This window comes from Balaenoptera ricei, chromosome X, assembly GCF_028023285.1.
Source record: "Balaenoptera ricei isolate mBalRic1 chromosome X, mBalRic1.hap2, whole genome shotgun sequence".
NCBI classification, from domain to species: Eukaryota; Metazoa; Chordata; class Mammalia; order Artiodactyla; family Balaenopteridae; genus Balaenoptera; species Balaenoptera ricei.
The window spans coordinates 74608751-74634218 of record NC_082660.1 but is presented as its reverse complement, the minus strand read 5'-3'; the positions used below and the strand labels follow the sequence as shown (position 1 = coordinate 74634218).

The 25468-nt window shown below is 37.6% G+C and overlaps 1 protein-coding gene across 15 annotated transcripts in view; it reads left to right on the top strand.

Moving 5' to 3' along the window:
* RPS6KA6 (ribosomal protein S6 kinase A6) overlaps positions 1-25468 on the top strand; it is a 202331-nt gene that overhangs the window by 81174 nt on the left and 95689 nt on the right. For 14 of the 15 annotated variants that reach the window (XM_059910283.1, XM_059910281.1, XM_059910277.1 and 11 more), the window contains one exon: positions 1866-1925. In XM_059910283.1, coding sequence (XP_059766266.1) covers positions 1881-1925 — 45 coding nt within the window. In that variant the 5' untranslated portion in view covers positions 1866-1880. Of the gene's footprint in view, positions 1-1844; positions 1926-25468 lie in introns of all 15 variants that reach the window. The other variant, XM_059910282.1, reaches the window with a different exon arrangement.

Genomic DNA, 25468 nt, shown 5'->3' with positions numbered 1-25468 from the left:
TTTTATCTCTCCCTCTCTGGATGATGGTTCCAATGTTAAATATGTTTTCAGAGTGTTTGGGTCAGCACCCTGCATTTGCCACTTAGTGCCTGTGCTAAGTCAGTGGTTTAGTCTGAGACTTGAGCAGTGATTGATATTGCAGTTCCATTTTCAAAGCCTTTGTTAGACTTCTTTGGTTTTATTCCACACATGTGCAGTTTGCTGTTGAGGCCAGGACTGTGTCTGTTCATATACAGAATTAGGGAATATCCTTTTCCCATTTGATCTCCTCCATGATTTCCTCTACGGATTCTCCAGTTGACATGGACCTTTTATTCTTGTTCCTCTGACCAGAAATTTGAATTTCTCTCATAGTCTTAGCCTTTCATGCTGTTACATAGCTTTGCACTGTTGGGGCTGCCTGTTGGGGTGAAGTGAAGGAGAGAGTGAAAAAAACAACAACAGGGATTACCCCCATACTATTCTTATATGAGCCTCTTTTTCTGGTTCCTCTGACCAGAGAGAGAGGTCTTCTCATGAATGAGGCTTGCCTTGGAGCAGGAATGGCAGTCAAAAAAGGGAAAAAAAGTGGGAAAGAAAGAAAAATTAGGGTTCTCCTTAGTGCTCACCAGCTCAAAAGTGTGTCTTTTTCTGGTCCTCTGTTTAGAAAGTGGGATTTCTCTTGGAAATTTTGTTCATACAGGCATTCCATGACTCAGTCTCTCCTTGGGTCAAAATCAAGAGATAAAGGTGAAAAGTAAACCCAAGAAACTCACCAGAGTACTAGTTACTATTCAAATTTTGATTTCCCTTCCTAATCTGCTTGCTATTATTTAGTTTTCAGAGTCCTCAGGTAGTTGCTTTTTGTGTTTTGTCCAAAGTTTTTAGTTAATAATCAGAGGAGAGATAGTCTTATTCCATCTTGGCTGTCACCAGAAGCTCTATTTAATTTACTTTTTTCTTCTCTCTTTCTTTTTTAATATTTTTAAAATTTTCTGTGGATTCATAAATAGACAGTGGTAAAATTTATTTTTTAGACCATCTTGCTGTTGCTTAATTTTCAAACATCTTAGATCAGTGGTTGGCAGACTTTTTCTGTAAAGGGCCAAATAGTAAATATTTTAGGCTTTACAGGCATAGGTTCTCTGTCAACTGTTCAACTCTGCTGTTGAAGTGAGAAAGCAGCCATAGATAATATGGAAACAAATGGATGTGTCTGTGTTCCAGTAAAATATTATTTATAAAAACAGCGGGCCAGATTTGGCCCATGGGCTACAGCTTGCAGACCCTTGATCTAAGTTCTCTATGCTTACTCCTTCCTGAAGTATTGCTTGAAGAGTATTATTACCCACTAAGCTTTGTATTTTGAAATAATTTTGTTTCCATGGCCATTTATATTTTTCTCCTATAGTTTATTATTTCTTCTGTAGAGTAACTCAAATTTTAATTGAACTGATCGAAAGGAAAGGAATTCACAACAGTGCAATTATATGAAACTCTTCCCATCCTAATTTGCTTTGAATATATCCTCACAATAAATTTCCTCTGTGGTATTTTTCCTGTCTCATAAATATTTGGTTCGGGACAGTCCTAGTGAATGTATACATGTCATATGTTTAGTGTATGTTCATTCACCATAGCAAAGCTTTAAACAATATGAAATGAAATACACAGCTCTGAAATTCAAGGATTTTCAAAGACAATCTGGAAATCATATTAATAATGTTCCTTTTTTAAGTACCTTCTATGTGTCCTTTGTCCTTTTGTGTTTCAGTAAGTGTGGATCTTGTTAAATTGTGAAGGGCAGTGCCTAGGGTTATATTTTTCTTAGTTACTACTCTTGTTCTATTACTCTTGAACTTCAGTTTTTGAACAATATTTTTCAGGTGAATGGTCTTAAAATGGTTGATGAGCCAATGGAAGAGGGAGAAGCAGATTCTTGCCAAGTAAGTACTCATGTTAACTTATTAAGCTACATTTTTAGACTATAAGGAAAGAGAATAATATGAAAGGAGAAAATCTTCTGTCAATTAAATAAATGTATTTAGGTAAGTTAATAAGCAAATCCAATTATTAATAAAACGGCAACAGTTCAAAATATAGGCCAGATTTTCTTGCCAGAAATTCTTATCCATAAAGTTTTTTTTTAACAACTTTATTGGGGCATAATTTGCATGCCATGAAATTTACCCATTTTAAGTGTAATGGATGAAGTTTTTATTACCAGTATATGAGTAACTGGATTATTTAAATATAGAATCCTCTGAATTAAATAAAACTGGCTTCAACTTTAGGGTAGAAAGGAGATCTAACGAGAAAATATTTAACTAAAAGGATAAATTGAGGTCATTTAAAATCTATTTCCTGGCTTTCAAAAAGGACTGCATGTAAATTATTTCAGAAATTTCTAACTGGTTTAAAAGACTGCTTAGCTATTAGGCAGGCCATTCTATGCAAGGCCTGTAATCCTAGTCTCCCGTTTTACAAGGTCTAGTTATACAGAAGAGAGTTCTTAAGATTTTAGGGAGGGTCTGACTAAAGTAGACATCCCCATCGATGTTGTTATTTTGATTATCATTTCTATAGATATTTTCATAGAATTGTAGATTTTGTTTAAACCTGGAAGGAGCCTCAGAGATAGTATTCTATAATACTTTCATTGTATATATAAGTCTACTGAGACCTGTAGAGGTTATTATGATTTATACTAGGCCATAAAACTAACAAGTAGCAGAATCAAGGCTTAATGACCCGGTGTGCCTCATGTTAGGTCAGTTGTGTATTGTGTAGATGCAAAGAAGTGGAAAATAAGGAAAGCACTGTTCTTTTCTTATTTAGCTGTGGATAAAATCATCCTTCATGTCTTTATTTTCCCCCCGAAACCTGTTAAAGTGAATTTTTCTCAGATAGGAACCAGCAGAGAGATTAAAATTGGGTTTGTCCAATACTCTCCCTTGAAATGTCCTATGTAAAAATCAACTTTCTCTGCAGATACTGATGTTGTAACAGTAATCTCAGTTCTGATTAACAAGATGGGATGTAAAATGTTGTCATTTTAGCTTTTGTAATTTACATAATAGCTTTTATGTTAATTTTGAATGTAATTAAATGTAAACTTCTATCAAAATCATCTAGAGCTTTATCTGCAGATCATATGCGCTAAGGCATAGTAATATTTATGTTGCTAGTTTATAAACGATAGAGCGTAAGGAAATACAAAGGCAGTGGGGAAGTGTGTATTTCAGTATTAATAAATTAACAGGGAAATACCATGCCCCACAGCACAGGAGGAAAAAAAAATGTGTGTGTGTATGTATGTATGTGTACATGTGTAGCCAATGTAAACACATAGACATATACATAGGGTTATTGTTAAATATTTACTTTTCTAACTTTAATAAAAAAAATGATGGTACAAATGAACTTATTTACAAAACAGAGTCACAGATGTAGAAAACACACTTATGGTTACCAAAGGGGAAGGGGGGAGGGATAAATTGGGAGATTGGGATTGACATATACACACTACTATATATAAAATAGATAACTAATAAGACCCTACTCTATAGCACAGGGAACTCTACTCAGTGCTCTGTAATGACCTATATGGGAAAAGAATCTAAAAAGTAGTAGATGTATGTATATGTATAACTGATTCACTTTGCTGTACAGCAGAAACTAACACAGCATTGCAAATCAACTATACTCCAATAAAAATTAATCTTAAAAAATGAGCCAAGAAGTACAGTTTTAATGGAAAGACAGTAAAAATATAGTGCTCGATGTTAATGTGATTTACATTAGGCAGTTAACTTCAGTGGCTAGAAAGGGGAATCTAAAGTTTCGCAGAATAAGGAACCTAGAATCACTTCCAAGGATTTGATTTAATTTGTGGCCTGAGTTATTGGGACTTAAAGCATTATGTATTTCTGCTGTGTGAGAGTTCAGATATTCATTTTGTGTCAGTTAAATGATCTGGGTGATAAGAAACACTAACCATATAAATTGTATTTTATTTTTTAACTTTTTTGCCTTGCCTTGCCTGGCTCCTGAGTCTAGCCCACAACTGATCACAGGGCCATGGGAATACTTGGTGCTGCGTGGATTGGATTTGACCAAAATCCTGGGTAGAGAACAGGGGAAAAGTGGGTTCCCAAAGGAAATTCTGGGAGCTGTTTTACCAGATGAGAGATGCTCCCTACTCTCTGTGAGTGAGGCAAGACAGAGAAAGCACTGGACTGAGAGGAGACCTGGGTTCCCATTCTGGTTCTGCTGTGGACTCACTGTGTGACCTTGAACAAGTTACTTATTAACTTCTCTGGGCCTGGCTGTAAAATGAGGGGGTGAGGTGGGATGCTGTCTAAGGGACCTTCCAGCATCAACAACCTTACCACTCGGGGGCCTTTCCCATCTGTTTAGTCCATCTGTTTTCTTGTGCCTCTAGATTCTAGTAGTAAGAATCCTTAGAAAACGCGGTGGGATTTTTGTAGGGACAGTTTCGGAGAGTAGGGCTAAGTTTGGGATCTGTAGCAGGGCTAGAGAGGCTTAATTTTCCACATGAAGGACTGGGTTCATGGGAGAATTTGAGGCCTGAGCAAATGGCCAGGGACTACTAAGATTTAGGGCTTGTCTGCCACTGGGGTTAAACCTCACCCTGTGCCTGGTGTCAGGGCTTAGTGTGTGGCCAGAGTTAGGGTCATTGTGAGCGTTGGGGTCATTTATTTTTTTTTAATTTTCGAATTTTATTTTATTTATTTTTTTATACAGCAGGTCCTTATTACTCATCAATTTTATACACATCAGTGTATACATGTCAATCCCAATCGCCCAATTCATCACACCCCCACCCCCACCCCCCTGCCGCTTTCCCCCTTTGGTGTCCATACGTTTGTTCTCAACATCTATGTCTCAATTTCTGCCCTGCAAACTGGTTCATCTGTACCATTTTTCTAGGTTCCACATATATGTGTTAATATATGATATTTGTTTTTCTCTTTCTGACTTGCTTCACTCTGTATGACAGTCTCTAGATCCATCCACGTCTCAACAAATCACCCAATTTCGTTCTTTTTTATGGCTGAGTAATATTCCATTGTATATATGTACCACATCTTCTTTATCCATTTGTCTGTCAATGGGCATTTAGGTTGCTTCCATGACTTGGCTATCGTAAATAGTGCTGCAATGAACATTGGGGTGCATGTGTCTTTTTGAATTATGGTTTTCTCTAGGTATATGCCCAGTAGTGGGATTGCTGGATCATATGGTAATTCTATTTTTAGTTTTTTAAGGAACCTACATACTGTTCTCCGTAGTGGCTGTATCAATTTACATTCCCACCAACAGTGCAAGAGGGTTCCCTTTTCTCCACACCCTCTCCAGCATTTACTGTTTGTAGATTTTGATGATGGCCATTCTGACCAGTGTGAGGTGATACCTCATTGTAGTTTTGATTTGCATTTCTCTAATAATTAGTGATGTTGAGCAGCTTTTCATGTGCTTCTTGGCCATCTGTATGTCTTCTTTGGAGAAATATCTATTTACATTTCTGCCCATTTTTGGATTGAGTTTTTGATTTTTTACTGTTGAGCTGCATGAGCTGTTTATATATTTTGGAGATTAATCCTTTGTCCGTTCATTTGTTTGCAAATATTTTCTCCCATTTTGAGGGTTGTCTTTTCATCTTGTTTATGGTTTCCTTTGCTGTGCAAAAGCTTTGAAGTTCCATTAGATCCCATTTGTTTATTTTTGTTTTTATTTCCATTACTGTAGGAGGTGGATCAAAAAAGATCTTGCTGTGATTTATGTCAGAGAGTGTTCTTCCTATGTTTTCCTCTAAGAGTTTTATATTGTCTGGTCTTATATTTAGGTCTCTAATCCATTTTGAGTTTATTTTTGTGTATGGTGTTAGGGAGTGTTCTAATTTCATACTTTTACATGTACCTGTCCAGTTTTCCCAGCACCACTTATTGAAGAGACTGTCTTTTCTCCATTGTATATCCTTGCCTCCTTTGTCATAGATTAGTTGACCATAGGTGTGTGGGTTTACCTCTGGCCTTTCTATCTTGTTCCATTGATCTATATTTCTGTTTTTGTGCCAGTACCATATTGTCTTGATTACTGTAGCTTTGTAGTATAGTCTGAAGTCAGGGAGTCTGATTCCTCCAGCTCCATTTTTTTCCCTCAAGACTGTTTTGGCTATTCGGGGTCTTCTGTGTCTCCATACAAATTTTAAGATTTTTTGTTCTAGTTCCGTAAAAAATGCCTTTGGTAATTTGATAGGAATTGCATTGAATCTGTAGATTTCTTTGGGTAGTATAGTCATTTTCACAATATTGATTCTTCCAATCCAAGAACATGGTATATCTCTCCGCCTGTTGGTATCATCTTTAATTTCTTTCATCAGTGTCTTATAGTTTTCTGCATACAGGTCTTTTGTCTCCCTAGGTAGGTTTATTCCTAGGTATTTTATTCTTTTTGTTGCTATGGTAAATGGGAGTGTTTCCTTAATTTCTCTTTCAGATTTTTCATCATTGGTGTATAGGAATGCAAGAGATTTCTGTGCATTAATTTTGTATCCTGCAACTTTACCAAATTCATTGATTAGCTCTAGTAGTTTTCTGGTGGCAGTTTTAGGATTCTCTATGTATAGTATCATGTCATCTGCAAACAGTGACAGTTTTACTTCTTTTCCAATTTGTATTCCTTTTATTTCTTTTTCTTCTCTGATTGCTGTGGCTAGAACTTCCAAAACTATGTTGAATAATAGTGGCGAGAGTGGACATCCTTGTCTTGTTTCTGATCTTAGAGGAAATGCTTTCAGTTTTTCACCACTGAGAATGATGTTTGCTGTGGGTTTTTCCTATATGGCCTTTAATATGTTGAGTTAGGTTCCCTCTATGCCACTTTCTGTAGAGTTTTTATCATAAACGTGTGTTGAATTTTGTCAAAAGCTTTTTCTGCATCTATTGAAATGATCATATGGTTTTTATTCTTCAATTTTTTAATATGGTTTATCACATTGATTGATTTACATATACTGAGGAATCCTTGCATCCCTGGGATAAATCCCACTTGATCATGGTGTATGATCCTTTTAATGTGTTGTTGGAATCTGTCTGCTAGTATTTTGTTGAGGATTTTTGCATCTATATTCATCAGTGATATTGGTCTGTAATATTCTTTTTATGTAGTATCTTTGTCTGGTTTGGTATCAGGGTTATGATGGCCTCATAGAATGAGTATGGGAGTGTTCCTTCCTCTGCAGTTTTTTGGAAGAGTTTGAGAAGGATGGGTGTTAGCTCTTGTCTAATTGTTTGATAGAATTCACCTGTGAAGCCATCTGGTCCTGGACTTCTGTTTGTTGGAAGACTTTTAATCACAGTTTCAATTTCATTACTTGTGATTGGTCTGTTCATATTTTCTATTTCTTCCTGGTTCAGTCTTGGAAGGTTGCATCTTTCTAAGAATTTGTCTATTTCTTCCAGGTTGTCCATTTTATTGGCATAGAGTTGCTTGTAGTAGTCTCTTAGGATGCTTTGTATTTCTGTGGTGTCTGTTGTAACTTCTCCTTTTTCATTTTTAATTTTATTGATTTGAGTCCTCTCCCTCTTTTTCTTGATGAGTCTGGCTAATGGTTTCTCAATTTGGTTTATCTTCTCAAAGAACAAGCTTTTAGATTTATTGATCTTTGCTTTTGTTTTCTTTGTTTCCATTTCATTTATTTCTGCTGTGATCTCTATGATTTCTTTCTTTATGCTAACTTTGGGTTTTGTTTGTTCTTCTTTCTCTAGTTCCTTTAGGTGTAAGGTTAGATTGTTTGAGATTTTTCTTGTTTCCTGGGGTAGGCTTGTATAGCTATAAACTTCCCTCTTAGAACTGCTTTTGCTGCATCCCATAGGTTTTGGGTCGTCGTGTTTTCATTGTCATTTGTCTCTAGGTATCTTTTGATTTCCTCTTTGATTTCTTCAGTGATCTCTTGGTTATTTAGTAACGTATTGTTTAGCCTCCATATGTTTGTGTTTGTTAGGATTTTTTCCCTGTAATTGATTTCTAATCTCATGGCGTTGTGGTCAGATATGACCATATGTGCTTGATATGATTTCAATTTTTTTAAATTTACTGAGGCTTGATTTGTGACCCAAGACGTGATGTATCTTGGAGAATGTTCCGTGCACACTTGAGAAGAACGTGTAACCTGCTGTTTTTGGATGGAATGTCCTATAGATATCAATTAAATCTATCTCGTCTATTGTGTCACTTAAAACTTCTGTTTCCTTATTTATATTCATTTTGGATGATCTGTCCATTGGTGTAAGTGAGGTGTTAAAGTCCCCCACTATTATTTTGTTACTGTCGATTTCCTCTTTTATAGCTGTTAGCAGTTGCCTCATGTATTGAGGTGCTCCTATGTTGGGTTCATATATATTTATAATTGTTACATCCTCTTCTTGGATTGATCCCTTGATCATTATGTAGTGTCCTTCCTTGTCTCTTGTAACATTCTTTATTTTAAAGTCTATTTTATCTGATATGAGTATAGCTACTCCAGCTTTCTTTTGATTTCCATTTGCATGGAATATCTTTTTCCATCCCCTCCCTTTTAGTCTGTATGTGTCCCTACATCTGAAGTGGGTCTCTTGTAGACAGCATATAGATGGGTCTTGTTTTTGTATCTATTCAGCAAGCCTGTGTCTTTTGGTTGGAGCATTTAATCCATTCACGTTTAAGGTAATTATTGATATTTATGTTCCTTTGATGATTTTCTTAATTGTTGTGGGTTTGTTTTTGTAGTTCCTTTTCTTCTCTTGTGTTCCCCACTTAGAGAAGTTCCTTTAGCGTTTGTTGTAGAGCTGGTTTGGTAGTGCTGAATTCTCTTAGCTTTTGCTTGTCTGTAAAGCTTTTGATTTCTCCATCAAATCTGAATGAGATCCTTGCCAGGTAGAGTAATCTTGGTTGTAGGTTCTTCCCTTTCATCACTTGAAGTATATCATTCCACTTCCCTCTGGCTTGTAGAGTTTGTGCTGAAAAATCAGCTGTTAACCTTATGGGAGTTCCCTTGTATGTTATTTGTCGTTTTTCCCTTGCTGCTTTCAATAATTTTTCTTTGTCTTTAATTTTTGCCAATTTGATTACTATGTGTCTCGATGTGTTTCTCCTTGAGTTTATCCTGTATGGGACTCTCTGCGCTTCCTGGACTTCGGTGGCTATTTCCTTTCCCATGTTAGGGAAGTTTTCTACTAAAGTCTCTTCAAATATTTTCTCGGGTCCTTTCTCTCTCTCTTCTCCTTCTGGGACCTGTATAATACGAATGTTGTTGTGTTTAATGTTGTCCCAGAGGTCTCTTGGACTGTCTTCTTCTCTTTTCATTCTTTTTTCTTTATTCTGTTCCGCAGCAGTGAATTCCACCATTCTGTCTTCCAGGTCACTTATCCGTTCTTCTGCCTCAGTAATTCTGCTATTGATTCCTTCTAGTGTAGTTTTCATTTCAGTTATTGTATTGTTCATCTCTTTTTGTTTGTTCTTTAATTCTTCTAGGTCTTTGTAAACATTTCTTGCATCTTCTCGATCTTTGACTCCATTGTTTTTCCGAGGTCCTGGATCATCTTCACCATCATTATTCTGAATTCTTTTTCTGGAAGGTTGCCTATCTCCACTTCCTTTAGTTGTTTTTCTGGGGTTTTATCTTGTTCCTTCATCTGGTACATAGCCCTCTGCATTTTCATCTTGTCTATCTTTCTGTGAATGTGGTTTTTGTTCCACAGGCTGCAGGATTGTAGTTCTTCTTGTTTCTGCTGTCTGCCCTCTGGTGGATGAGGCTATCTAAGAGGCTTGTGCAAGTTTCCTGATGGGAGGGACTGGTGGTGGGTAGAGCTGACTGTTGCTCTGGTTGGCAGAGCTCAGTAAAACTTTAATCCACTTGACTATTGGTTGGTGGGCCTGGGTTCCCTCCCTGTTGGTTGTTTGGCCTGAGGCAACCCAACACTGGAGCCTCCCTGGGCTCTTTGGTGGGGCTAATGGCTGACTCTGGGAGGGCTCACGCCAAGGGGTACTTCCCAGTGCTTCTGCTGCCAGTGTCCTTGTCCCCACGGTGAGCCACAACCACCCCCCGCCTCTGCAGGAGACCCTCCAACACTAGCAGGTTGGTGTGTTTCAGTGTCCCCTGGAGTCACTGCTCCTTCCCCTGGGTCCCGATGCGCACACTACTTTGTGTGTGCCCTCCAAGAGTGGAGTCTCTGTTTCTCCCAGTCCTGTCGAAGTCCTTCAATCAAATCCCATTAGCCTTCAAAGTCTGATTTTCTAGGAATTCCTCCTCCTGTTGCTGGACCCCCAGGTTGGGAAGCCTGACGTGGGGCTCAGATCCTTCAGTCCAGTGGGTGGACTTTTGTGGTATAAGTGTTCTCCAGTCTGTGAGTCACCCACCCACCAGTTATGGGATTTGATTTTACTGTGATTGCGCCCCTCCTACCATCTCATTGTGGCTTGTCCTTTGTCTTTGGATGTGGGGTATCTTTTTTGGTGAGTTCCAGTGTCTTCGTGTCGATGGTTGTCCAACAGCTAGTTGTGATTCTGGTGTTCTCGCATGAGGGAGTGAGAGCACGTTCTCTTACTCCGCCATCTTGGTTCCTAATCCTAAGAGTTTCTCAACCATATAAATTTATCTTCCCCCTTTTTAGTATTTTCATATATAGGATTTGTTTTTATTTATTTATTTTTCTGGTTGTGGTTGCCTATTCCAATGTGATGCTGTCAGCTGTGTGTTGTTTTGTGGGTGGCTTTGTTTTTATTTTATTTTTTATGTAATGGTGGATTGTAGAGACTGCTCTATGATGCATAGATTCTTTAAAGCAGTATTCTTTAAATTTGAAATTTACGTATTGCCTATCCTGGCCTGATGCTGCTTTGTGATTGACTGTTTTAGATAACCAGTCTGCTCCATCGAAATTATTGTCACTTTAGACTTTCATGGCCATTTGATTTCTTCAATTAAAACAAGCAAAATTAAATAAAATGCTTCCCACTCTCCATATATATAGCGTATGATTAGCAAAGCTGAATTATAGTTAATATGATTTTAATATGTCTAGATTTGTTATGAGGAATTTTTCCATCTCCCAAGACAGCCTTCACATTTGGTAAGCATTCAGTAATAGGTCACTGATAAAAGATACCTGATATCATATTTCACCACTTGGTCCCATACTTCTCCGAACACTGTCCAGGTAAGAAAAAATATGTTATGATTCTTCTTTAGTAGATGACTGAAATGAGTTAATTTTTTACATTGTCAAAATAAGCATAGGTATCTTATATTTGGTAGCTTATGACCCATTTATATTTACTTTTGTGTGTGTGTTTGTTGCAGAGAGTGGCTATATCTTTTTTTTAACAACTTTATTGCAGTATAATTGCTTTACAATGGTGTGTTAGTTTCTGCTTTATAACAAACTGAATCAGCTGTACATATACATATATCCCCATATCTCCTCCCTCTTGAATCTCCCTCCCACCCTCCCTATCCCACCCTTCTAGGTGGTCACAAAGCACTGAGCTGATCTCCCTGTGCTATGTAGCTGCTTCCCACTAGCTATCTAGTTTACATTTGATAGTATATATTTGTCCATGACACTCTCTCACTTCATCCCAGCTTACCCTTCCCCCTCCCCATGTCCTCAAGTACATTCACTACGTCTGTGTCTTTATTCGTGTCCTGCCTCTAAGTTTTTCAGAAGCATTTTTTTTTAGATTCCATATATATGTGTAAACATAAGTTATTTGTTTTTCTCTTTCTGACTTCACTCTTCATGACAGACTCTAGGTCCATCCACCTTACTACAGATAACTCAATTTCATTTCTTTTTATGGCTGAGTAATATTCTATTGTATATATGTGCCACATCTTCTTTATCCATTCATCTGTTGATGGACACTTAGGTTGCTTCCATGTCCTGGCTATTGTAAATAGAGCTGCAATGAACACTGTGATACATGACCCTTTTTGAATTATGATTTTCTCAGGGTATATGCCCAGTAGTGGGATTGCTGGGTCGTATGGTAGTTCTATTTTTAGTTTTTTAAGGAACCTCCATACTGTTCTCCATAGTGGCTGTATCAATTTACATTCCCACCAACAGTGCAAGATGGTTCCCTTTTCTCCACATCCTCTCCAGCATTTATTATTTGTAGATATTTTTTTCTAGAATTTTTGATGATGGCCATTCTGACTGGTGTGAGGTGATACCTCATTGTAGTTTTGATTTGCATTTCTCTACTGATCAGTGATGTTGAGCATCCGTTCATGTGTTTGTTGACAATCTGTATATCTTCTTTGGAGAAATGTCTATTTAGGTCTCCAGTCCATTTTTGGATTGGGTTGTTTGTTTTTTTTGATATTGAGCTACATGAGCTGATGGTAAATTTTGGAGATTACTCCTTTGTCAGTTGCTTCATTTGAAAATATTTTCTCCCATTCTGAGGGTTGACTTTTTGTCTTGTTTATGTTTTCCTTTGCTGTTCAAAAGCTTTTAAGTTTCATTAAGTCCCATTTGTTTTCTTTTGTTTTTATTTCCATTTCTCTAGGAGGTGGGTCAAAAAGGATCTTGCTGTGATTTATGTCAGACAGTGTTCCGCCTATGTTTTACTCTAAGAGTTTTATAGTGTCTGGTGTTACATTAGGTCTCTAATGCATTTTGAGTTTATTTTTGTGTATGGTTTTAGGGAGTGTTCTAATTTCATTCTTTTATATGTAGCTGTCCAGTTTTCCTAGCACCACTTATTGAAGAGGCTGTCTATTCTTCATTGGATATTCTTGCCTCCTTTTTCAAAAATAAGGTGACCATATGTGCGTGTGTTTATCTCTGGGCTTTCTATCCTGTTCCATTGATGTATATTTCTGTTTTTGTGCCAGTACCATAGTGTCTTGATTACTGTAGCTTTGTAGTATAGTCTAAAGTCTGGGAGCCTGATTCCTGCAGCTCCGTTTTTCTTTCTCAAGATTGCTTTGGCTATTTGGGGTTTGTTGTGTTTCCATACAAATTGTGGAATTTTTTGTTCTCCTTCTGTGAAAAATGCTATTGGTAGTTTGATAGGGATTGCACTGAATTTGTAGATTGCTTTGGGTAGTACAGTCATTTTCACAATGTTGATTCTCCTAATCCAAGAAAATGGTATATCTCTCCACCTGTTTGTATCATCTTTACGTTCTTTCATCAGTGTCTTATAGTTTTCTAAATAGAGATCTTTTGTCTCCTTACGTAGGTTTATTCCTAGGTATTTTATTATTTTTGTTGCAGTGGTATATGGGAGTGTTTCCTTAATTTCTCTTTCAGATTTTTCATCATGAATGTATAGGAATGCAAGAGATTTCTGTGCATTAATTTTGTATCTTGCTACTTTACCAAATTCATTGATTAGGTCTAGTAGGTTTCTGAAGCACCTTTAGGATTCTCTATGTATAGTATCATGTCATCTGCAAACAGTGACAGTTTTACTTCTGCTTTTCCAATTTGGATTCTTTTTATTTCTTTTTCTTGTCTGATCGCTGTGGCTAAAACTTCCAAAACTATGTTGATTAATAGTGGTGAGAGTGTACAACCTTGTATTTTTCCTGATCTTAGAGGACACAGTTTCAGTTTTTCACCATTGAGAGTGATGTTGGCTGTGGGTTTGTCATATATGGCCTTTATTATGTTGAGGTTAGTTCCCTCTATGCCTACTTTTGGAGGGTTCTTATCATAAATGGATGTTGAATTTTGTCAAAAGCTTTTTTTTGCATCTATTGAGATGATCATATGGTTTTTCTCCTTGAATTTGTTAATATGTTGTATCACATTGATTGATTTGCATATATTGTAGAATGCTTGGATTCCTGGGATACACCCCACTTGATCATGGTGTATGATCCTCTTAATGTGCTGTGGGATTCTGTTTGCTAGTATTTTGTTGAGATTTTTTGCATCTATGTTCATCAGTGTTATTTGCCTGTAGTTTTCTTTCTTTGTGACATCTTTGTCTGTTTTTGTTATCAGGGTGATGGTGGCCTCCTAGAATGAGTTTGGGAGTGTTCCTCCTTCTGGTTTATTTTGGAAGATTTTGAGAAGGATAGGTGTTAACTCTTCTCTAAATGTCTGATAGAATTTGCCTGTGAAGCTATCTGGTCCTGGGCTTTTGTTTGTTGGAAGGTTTTTAATCACAGTCTCAATTTCAGTGCTTGTGATTGGTCTGTTTATGTTTTCTATTTCTTCCGCGTTCAGTCTCAGATGGTTGTGCTTTTCTAAGAATTTGTCCATTTCTTCCAGGTTGTCCACTTTATTGGCATGGAGTTGCTTGTAGTAATCTCTCATGATCCTTTGTATTTCTGCCATGTCAGTTGTTACTTTTCCTTTTTCATTTCTAATTCTATTGATTTGAGTCTTCTCCCTGTTTTTCTTCATGAGTCTGGCTAATGGTTTGTCAATTTTGTTTATCTTCTCAAAGAAGCAGCAGTTAGTTTTATTTATCTTTGCTAATGTTTTCTTCATTTCTTTTTCATTTATTTCTGACCTGATCTTTATGATTTCTTTCCTTCTGCTAACTTTGGGTTTTTTTTTTTTTTTGTTCTTCTTTCTCTAGTTGCTTTAGTTGTAAGGTTTGGTTGTTTGAGATGTTTCTTGTTTCTTGAGGTAGGATTGTGTTGCTATAGAGTTCCCTCTTAGAACTGCTTTTGGTGAATCCCATAGGTTTTGGGTCGTCATGTTTTCACTGTCAATTGTTTCTAGGTATTTTTTGTTTTCCTCTTTGATTTCTTCAGTGATCTCTTGTTTATTTAGTAGTGGATTGTTTAGCCTCCATGTGTTTGTATTTTTTACAGTTTTTTTTTCCTGCAATTGGTACCTAGTCTCATAGTGTTATGGTCGGAAAAAATACTTGATACGAATTCAATTTTATTAAATTTACCAAGGCTTGATTTGTGACCCAAGATATGACCTATCTTGGAGAATGTTCCATAAGTACTTGAGAAGAAAGTGTATTCTGTTGTTTTTGGATGGAATGTTTTATAAATATCAATTAAGTTCATCTTGTATAACGTATCATTTAAAGCTTGTGTTTCCTTATTCTTTTCATTTTGGATGATCTGTCCATTGGTGAAAGTGGGGTGTTAAAGTCCCCTACTATGCTTGTGTTATTGTCAATTTCCCCTTTTAAGGCTCTTAGCATTTTTCTTATGTATTGGGGTGCTCCTATGTTGGGTGCGTAAATATTTACAATTCTTATATCTTCTCCTTCGATTGATCCCTTGATGATTAGGTAGTGTCCTTGTTTGTCTCTTGTAATAGTCTTTATTTTAAAGTCCAGTTTGTCTGATATGAGAAAGCTGCTACTCCAGCTTTCTTTTGGTTTCCATTTGCATGGAATAACTTTTTCCATCCCCTCACTTTTAGTCTGTATGTGTCCCTAGATCTGAAGTGGGTCTCTTGTAGACAGCATACATACGGGTCTTGTTTTTTATCCTTTTGTCCAGTTTATGTCTTTTGGTGGAGCATTTAATCCATTTACGTTTAAGGTAGTTATTGATATGTATGTTCCTCCTACCATTTTCTTAATTGTTTTGGGTTTGTTATTGTCGGTCTTTTCCTTCTGTTGTGTTTCCTGCCTAGAGAAGTTCCTTTAGCATTTGTTGTAAAGCTGGTTTGGTGCCACTGAATTCTCTTAGCTTTTGCTTGTTTGTCAAGGTTTTAATTTTTCTGTCGAATCTGAATGAGATCCTTGCTGGGTAATCTTGGTTGTATGTTTTTCCCTTTCATCACTTTAAATATGTCCCGCCATTCCCTTCTGCCTTGCAGAGTTTTTGCTGAAAGGTCAGCTGTTAACCTCATGGGGATTCCCTTGTATGTTACTTTTTGTTTTTCCTTTGCTGCTTTTAATATTTTTTCTTTGTATTTAATTTTTGATAGTTTGTGTAATATGTGTCTTGGAGTGTTTCTCCTTAGGTATATCCTGTATGGGACTCTCTGCACTTCCTGGACTTGACTGACTATTTCCTTTCACATATTAGGGAAGTTTTCAACTATAATCTCTTCAAATATTTTCTCAGTCCCTTTCTTTTTCTCTTCTTCTTGTGGGACCCCTATAATTCGAATGTTGGTGTGTTTAATGTTGTCCCAGAGGTCTCTGAGACTGTCCTCAATTATTTTTATTTTTTATTTTTTCCTTTTTCTGCTCTGCAGTAGTTATTTCCACTGTTTTATCTTCCAGGTCACTTATCCGTTCTTCTGCCTCAGTTACTCTGCTATCGATTTCTTCTAGAGAATTTTAAATTTCATTTATTGTGTTGCTCATCATTGTTTGTTTGCTCTTTAGTTCTTCTAGGTCCTTTTTAAACGTTTCTTGTAGCTTCTCCATTCTGTTTCTAAGATTTTGGATCATCTTTACTATCATTACTCTCATTTCTTTTTCAAATAGACTGTCTATTTCCTCTTCATTTGTTTGGTCTGGTGGGTTTTTTACCTTGCTCCTTCATCTGCTGTGTATTTCTCTGTCTTCTCATTTTGCTTACCTTACTGTGTTTGGGGTCTCCTTTTTGCAGGCTGCAGGTTCATAGTTCCCTTTGTTTTTGGTGTCTGCTCCTAGTGGCTGAGGTTGGTTCAGTGGGTTGTGTAGGCTTCCTGGTGGAGGGGACTGGTTCCTGTGTTCTGCTGCATGAGGCTGGATCTTGTCTTTCTGGTGGGCAGGACCACGTGTGGTGGTTTTTTTTGGGGGTGTCTGTAACCTTTTTATGATTTTAGGCAGCCTCTCTCCTAATGGGTGGGGTTTTGTTCCTGTTTTGCTAGTTGTTCGGCATAGGGTGTCTGGCACTGTAGCTTGCTGGTCGTTGAGTAGAACTGGGTCTTAGCGTTGAGATGGTGATCTCTGGGAGAGCTTTTGCCATTTGATATTACATAGACCTGGGAGGTTTCTGGTGGTCTAATGTCCTGCACTGGGCTCTCCACCTCAGACTCACAGGCCTGACACCCGGCTGGAGCATGAAGACCCTGTCAGCCACACGGCTCAGAAGAAAATGGAGAAAAAAAGAAAGAAAGAAAGAAAAATATACAATACAATACAATAAAATAAAGTTATTAAAATAAAAATTTTAAAAAGTTATTAAAATTAAAAAAAAAATTAAAATGTAATAAAAAAATGGACAGACAGAACCCTTGGGCAAATGGTTAAAGCAAAGGTATACAGAGAAAATCACACAAAGAAGCATATACATACACCATCACAAAAAGGGAAAAAGGAAAAAAATATATTTATCTATATATAAAAAATTTTAAAAAGGAAGAGAGCAACCAAATCAATAACCAAATCTACCATTGATAATAAGCTCTAAATACTAAACTAAGATAAACATAAAATCAGAAACAAATTAGATGCAGAAAGCAAACCCCAAGTCTACAGTTGCTCCCAAAGTCCACTGCCTCAATTTTAGGATGATTCATTGTCTATTCAGGTATCCCAGAGATGCAGGGTACATCAAGTTGATTGTGGAGATTTAATCTGCTGCTCGTGAGGCTGCTGGGAGAAATTTCCCTTTCTCTTCTTTGTTCACACAGCTCCTGGGGTTCAGCTTTGGATTTTGCCCTGCCTCTGTGTGTAGGTCCCCTGAGGGCGTCTGTTCTTTTCTCAGATTAGGGGCTCTGGCTCACACAGGTCGGGGGGAGGGAGTGGTGCGGAATGCGGGGTGAGCCTGTGGCGGCAGAGGCTGGAGTAACGTTGCAACAGCCTGAGGTGCGCCGTGTGTTCTCCTGGGGAAGTTGTCCCTGGATCACTGGATCCTGGCAGTGATGGGCTGCACATGCTCCTGGGAGGTGAGGTGTGGATAGTGACTTGTGCTCGCACACAGGCTTCTTGGTGGCTGCAGCAGCAGCCTTAGGGTCTCATGCCTGTCTCTGGTGTCTGCGCTGATAGCCGCGGCTCATGCCCATCTCTGGAGATCGTTTAGACGGTACTCTGAATCCCCTCTTCTCGTGCACCCCGAAACAATGGTCTCTTGCCTCTTAGGCAGTTACAGACTTTTTCCTGGTCTCCCTCCTGGCCAGCTGTGGCACACTAGCCCCTTCAGGCTGTGTTCATGCAGCCAACCGCAGTCATCTCCCTGGGATCTGACCTCGGAAGCTGGAGCCTCAGCTCCCAGCCGCCACCCATCCTGGCAGGTGAGCAGACAAGCCTCTCAGACTGGTGAGTGCTGGTCGGCACTGATCCTCTGTGCAGGAATCTCTCCGCTTTGCCCTCTGCACCCCTGTTGCTGCGCTCTCCGCCATGGCTCTGAAGCTTCCCCCCCCCGTCACCCCCTGTCTCCGCCAGTGAAGGGGCTTCCTATTGTGTGGAAACGTTTCCTCCTTCACAGCTCCCTCCCAGAGGTGCAGGTCCTGTCCCTATTCTTTTGTTTCTGTTTTTTCTTTTTTCTTTTGCCCTTCCCAGGTATGTGGGGAGTTTCTTGCCTTTTGGGAAGTCTGAGGTCTTCTGCCAGCATTCAGTACGTATTCTGTAGGAGTTGTTCCACATGTAGATGTATTTCTGATGTATTTGTGGGGAGGAAGGTGATCTCCACGTTTTACTCCTCCACCATCTTGAAGGTATCCCCTATATTTACTTTTAAAGTTTGTATGGAATGGTTATTATTCCCTGAAATAAAATACATATTTTTAATGCTACCAGTGTTTTAGGAATTTTAAAAGAAGATTTTGTAGATTTTATTAGCACAAGGTCAGCAATATTTTTAGTCTCTAAATTGATTTATGTTTTTATTACCCAGAAATGTACATGTTACTTTTAACTGAAAATATGTATTCAAAAAATAAAACTGATTTCCTGACATTTTTAAGCCATGAGTTTCGAATTTTAGAAACCATTCTTGACGTGTATCTCCCATAAGAATCTTTTAAAAAATACTGTCTCACAAGGGTGTTTTACTTAAACTTTTGTGTAGCCATAAGTTGGGAGTATTTTAAGTTGGAGGGTCTGCTTCCTATATGGTGTGTTTTTCCTTCCTCTATTTGTCTTTCCATTTTGATGGACATTTAGGCTTTGTCTGCTTCAGTATTTTTCTTCCCTTTCAAAGTTGATGCTTGCTTCTGCTTTATATTCACTCACCCTGTTTAGAAAATAATTGGGGTACTTCCCTGGTGGCACAGTGGTTAAGAATATGCCTGCCAATGCAGGGGACACAGGTTCGATCCCTGGTCTGGGAAGATCCCACATGCCATGGAGCATCTAAGCCTGTGTGCCACAACTACTGAGTTTGCGCTCTCGAGCCTGTGAGCCACAACTACTCAGCCCGTGTGCCACAGCTACTGAAGCCCACGCACCTAGAGCCCATGCTCCTCAACAAGAGAAGCCACCACAGTGAGAAGCCTGCGCACCGCAACAAAGAGTTGCCCCTGCTCACCAGAACTAGAGAAAGCCCGCGTGCCACAATGAAGACCCAATGCAACCAAAAATAAATAAATAAATAAATAAATAAATAAATAATTGATTCTTAAAAAATAATAATAATTGGAACCCTTCTACTACAGATTCGCAAAACAATTATTGTTCAATTAAATGTTGGTGGAGAGCCACTATAAGGTGGAGTTGTATGCTGCACCACAAGGGATGCAAAGGTTAATAGTACAAATAAGTTTAATAGCTTTAATTTTTATAGATGTTTTGTGGTTTTCAGAATTCTCAGTTGACTCTTATAACCGAGATCTGAAATGGATTCTGTAGGTTTTATTCCCATTTTATATATGAAGGAACTAAAGAGCTGACTCTAGTAAGTATTGAATAGAATAAACCAACCTCAGTGGGAACTAGTTTGTCACCCTTTTTTGTTTTTCAGACATCACTACAAATTGATACAATTTTGCAAACCTAAGTATCCTGCAATTACTTTCCAGTGTGTACATCATTTGATGTGTTTAGTTCACTCTAGTGGCGTTTTGACATGTAAATTATTATTACTGTTAGCTTTCTTTCAAAGTATGCTGACACTTGGCTTGGTTTTCAATGACCCTGGATTATTCACTGCATGAAAATGGTATGTCAAGATGCTTTTCCAGAACTCTGCATGTATCTTCTAACAAATCTGTAGTTTAAATGCTTCTTGGAATTTCAGAGTGATGAAACTGGCCTATCTACCCACAAATAAAGCAAATGTTTGAACAGGTAGGTGGATGTTGCATTATTACATAAAAACCAAAAATGTAGGCTTTAAAAATCCCTCTTCTTTTGTTTTGTTGTGTTTTCTGTGGGTATCTATGCTGAGTTCCACAGTCCTATGGAACTGTTGTAATAGAGTTATATAGTATGGCTTCCGAATAGATTGTCATCACAGTATGTCTCTCCAGTGTTATAGCATTGTTGGCTCCCTGAATAAAAAAGATGATCGCAGATTTTAGAGGTCAGAGCACATTATTTTGGTTGTGGTTAAGCCTTCATAGTTTTTCTGTTTATCAACAATTACTATGAAGTTCAAAAAAACCCATCTAACTCATAATAATCCTTGCCTCAAATTTGTCATGATGTTGGAAAGAATAGTAGTCCCTATTTCAAAGTCATTAAATCTTAATTTTATAGTACCAACTTTTTTTACACAGATAACTATGATTAGGTATACTGAGTATAAGTTTTCTAGGGCTGTCATAACTAAGTACCACATACTAAGTGACTTAAATAACAAATTTGTTTTCTCACAATTCTAGAGGCTAAAAGTTCGAGATCAAGGTGTTGTCAGGGTTTGTTTCTTCTGAGGCTTCTCTGCTTTGCTTGTAGATGGTTGTCTTCTCCCTATGCCTTCACATGCTTTCTCCTCTGTGTGTGTCTGTGCCTAATCTCTTCTTATAAGAACACCAGTCATATTGGATTAGGGCCCACCCTAATGACCTAATTTTACCTTAATTACCTCTTTAAAGGCCCTATCTCCAAATACAGTCACATTCTGAGGTACTATGGGTTAGGACTTCAGCATATGCATTTGAGGGGACATGTTTCATCCCATAACGTATTGTATACCTTTTTGTTTTATTAAGGGACATGATATTTCTGACAACATTTGCTCTCCTCAAGTCCACATTTTATCTCTGTATCCCCAGTGTGTAGTATAGTGCCTAATACATAGCATGTGCTTCATGAATGTTGTTGATTTTTTGAGTGAGTGAATATAGAGAAAAGAGTGTATTATGAGAAGAGAAGGTGATATATCACAACTTTATTATACCAGGATAGGAAGATTTTTTTGGAAGATGATTCACTCTGAGGAAAAACAAATGGATCACTGATAAGTACATTACTACCTTATTTTGAGCTAGACTGCTGCCACTCTTAAGCTTTCAGAATGGTGCAGAACCAGAAGAAAGCAAGGTGGAGGAAGGAAGGAGGATTGCAGATGAGAAAAAAAAAGAATATTTTAATAGTAAGCATCAATAAATATAACCTCGGGAAAGCTGATAAATTTTAGGCAATAGACAAGAATGGGGCAGGGAGCAGATGAAATAAGAAAGACCAATATTGGAAGTGATGGAACAGGAGGGTACCAGATAATTTGGCACTACAAAAGAGCTAGTGGCATACAAATACGACAGCACTTCTGTAATAAGTAGCCATTTGTGTGTGTGTGTGTATATGCGTGTATATATTTGTGTGCACATCTATCAATCTAACTATATATCTTAGAAGCACCTAAATAGTGTTCCCCAATTCTGACCATTTATTATAATCATCTGGGGACATTTTTAAAAATACATATGCCTGAGCCCCATCCTAGTTCCTTTTTTTTTGTTTTTTTTTGGAGTATAGCTTCTTTACGCTGCTGTGTCAGTTGCTGCTGTACAGCAAAGTGAATCAGCCATATGTATACATAATATATCTCCTCTTTTTTGGATTTCCTTCCCATTTAGGTCACCACAGAGCACCAAGTAGAGTTCCCTGTGGTATACAGTAGGTTCTCATTAGTTATCTATTTTATACATAGCAGTGTATATATGTCAATCCCAATCTCCCAGTTCATCCCACCCCCACCCTTTCCGCCTTGGTATGCATACTTTTCTCTAAGTCTGTGTCTCTATTTCTGCTTTGCAAGTAAGATCATCTATACCATTTTTCTAGATTCCACATATACGTGTTAATATACGATATTTGTTTTTCTCTTTCTGACTTACTTCACTCTGTATGACAGTCTCTAGGTCCATCCACGTCTCTACAAATGACCCAATTTCGGTCCTTTTTATGGCTGAGTAATATTCTATTGTATACATGTACCATATCTTATTTACCCATTCCTCTGTTGATAGACATATAGGCTGCTTCCATGTCCTGGCTATTGTAAATAGTGCTGCAGTGAACAATTGGGGTGCATGTATCTTTTTGAATTATGGTTTTCTCTGGGTATATACCCAGTAGTGGGATCGCTGGGTCATATGGTAGTTCTATTTTTAGTTTTTTTTTTATTTATTTTTTATTTTTTTATTTTTAGTTTTTTAAGGAACCTCCATACTGTTCTCCATGGTGGCTGTATCAATTTACATTCCCACCAGCAGTGCAAGAGGGTTCCCTTTTCTCCATACGCTCTACAGCATTTATTGTTTGTAGATTTTTTGATGATGGCCATTCTGACCAGTGTGAGGTGATACCTCATTATAGATTTGATATGCATTTCTCTAATAATTAGTGATGTTGAGTGTCTTTTCATGTGTTTTTTTGCCATCTGTATGTCTTCTTTGGAGAAATGTCTATTTAGGTCTTCCACCCATTTTTTGATTGGATTGTTTTTTTTGATATTGAGTTGCATGAGCTGTTTGTATATTTTGGAGATTAATCCTTGTCAGTTTCTTCATTGGTAAATATTTTCCCCCATTCTGAGGTTTATCTTTTCATCTTGTTTATGGTTTCCTTTACTGTGCAAAAGCTTTTAAGTTTATTTAGGTCCCATTTGTTTATTTTTGTTTTTATTCTCATTACTCTAGAAGGTGGGTTAAAAAAAGATCTTCCTGCGATTTATGTCAAAGAGTGTTCTGCTATGTTTCCTCTAAGAGTTTGATAGTGTCTGGCCTTACATTTAGGTCTTTAATCCATTTTGATTTTATTTTTGTGTTTGTTGTTAGGGGGTATTCTAATTTCATTCTTTTACATGTAGCTGTCCAGTTTTCCCAGTACCACTTATTAAAGAGGCTGTCTTTTCTCCATTGTATATTCTTGCACCCTTTGTCATAGATTAGGTTACTGTAGGTGCGTGGGTTTATATCTGGGCTTTCTGTCCTTTTCCATTGATCTATATTTCTCTTTTTGTGCCAGTACCATACTGTCTTGATTACTGTAGCTTTATAGTATAGCCTGAAGTCAGGGAGCCTGATGCTTCCAGCTCAGTTTTCCTTTCTCAAGATTGCTTTGGCTATTCGGGATCTTTTGTGTTTCCATACAAATTGTAAAGTTTTTGTTCTAATTCTGTGAAAAATGCCATTGGTAATTTGATAGGGATTGCATTGAATCTGTAGATTACTTTGGGTAGTGTAGTCATTTTCACAATATTGACTCTTCCAACCAAGAACATGGTATATCTCTCCATCTGTTTGTGTCATCTTTGATTTCTTTCATCAGTATCTTACAGTTTTGTGCTTACAGGTCTTTTGCTTCCTTAGGTAGGTTTATTCCTAGGTATTTTATTCTTTTTGTTGCAGTGGTAAATGGGATTGTTTCCTTAATTTCTCTTTCTGATCTTTTGTTCTTAGTGTATAGGAATGCAGGAGATATGTGTGTATTAATTTTGTATCCTGCAACTTTACTAAATTCATTGATTAGCTCTAGTAGGTTTCTGGTGGCATCTTAAGGATTTTCTATGTATAGTATCATGTCATCTGTAAACAGTGACAGTTTTACTTCTTCTTTTCCAATTTGGATTCCTTTTATTTATTTTTCTTCTCTGATAGCCGTGGCTAGGACTTCCAAAGCTATGTTGACTAATAGTGGCGAGATTGGACATCCTTGTCTTGTTCCTGATATTAGAGGAAATGCTTTCAGATTTTCACCATTGAGAATGATTTTTGCTGTGGGTTTGTCATATATGGCTTTTATTATGTTGAGGTAGGTTCCCTCTATGACCACTTTCTTTAGAGTTTTTATCATAAGTGGGTATTGAATTCTGTCAAAAGCTTTTTCTGCATCTATTGAGATGGTCATATAGTTTTTATTCTTCAATTTGTTAATATGGTGTATCACATTGATTAATTTGCATATGTTGAAGAATCCTTGCATCCCTGGGATAAATCCCACTTGATCATGGTGTATGATCCTTTTAATGTGTTGTTGGATTTGGTTTGCTAGTATTTTATTGAGGATTTTTTCATATATGTTCATCAGTGATACTGGCCTGTAATTTTCTTTTTTTGTGATATCTTTTTCTGGTTTCGGTATCAGGGTGATTGTGGCCTCGTAGAATGAGCTTGGGAGTGTTCCTCCCTCTGCAATTTTTTGGAAGAGTTTGAGAAAGATAAGTGTTAGCTCTTCTCTAAATGTTTGATAGAATTTGCCTGTGAAGCCATGTGGTCCTGGACTTTTGTTTGTTGGAAGATTTTTTTTTTAACACAATTGTTTTTTTTTTTTAAGGCATTGTTTACTTTGTTTATTTATTTATTTTTGGCTGTGTTGGGTCTTCGCCTCTCTGCGAGGGCTTTCTCTAGTTGTGGCAAGTGGGGGCCACTCTTCATCGCGGTGCGCGGGCCTCTCACCATCGCGGCCCCTCCCATTGTGGGGCACAGGCTCCAGATGCGCAGGCTCAGTAATTGTGGCTCATGGGCCTAGTTGCTCCGTGGCATGTGGGATCTTCCCAGACCAGGGCTCGAACCCGTGTCCCCTGCATTGGCAGGCAGATTCTCAACCACTGCGCCACCAGGGAAGCCCTGTTGGAAGATTTTTAATCACAGTTTCAATTTCATTACTTGTGATTGGTCTGTTCATATTTTCTCTTTCTTCCTGGTTCGGTCTTGGAAGGTTATACCTTTCTAAGAATTTGTCCATTTCTTCCAGGTTGTCCATTTTATTGGCATATACTCGCTTGTACTAGTCTCTTATGATCCTTTGTATTTCTCCAGTGTCAAGTATAACTTCTCCTTTTTCATTTCTAATTTTACTGATGTGAGTCCTCTCCCTTTTTTTCTTAATGAGTTGGCTAAAGGCTTATTAATTTTGTTTATGTTCTCAAAGAACCAACTTTTAGTTTTATTGATCTTTGCTATTGTTTTCTTCATTTCTATTTCATTTCTTTTTGCTCTGATTTTTATGATTTCTTTCCTTCTACTAGCTTTGGGTGTTGTTTGTTCTTCTTTCTGTAGTTGTTTTAGGTGTAAAGTTAGGTTGTTTATTTCACATTTTTCTTGTTTCTTGAGGTAGGATTGTATGCTATAAACTTCCCTGTTAGAACTGCTTTTGCTGCATCCCATAGGGTTTTGGTTGTTGTGTTTTCCTTATCATTTGTTTCTTGGTATTTTTTGATGTCCTC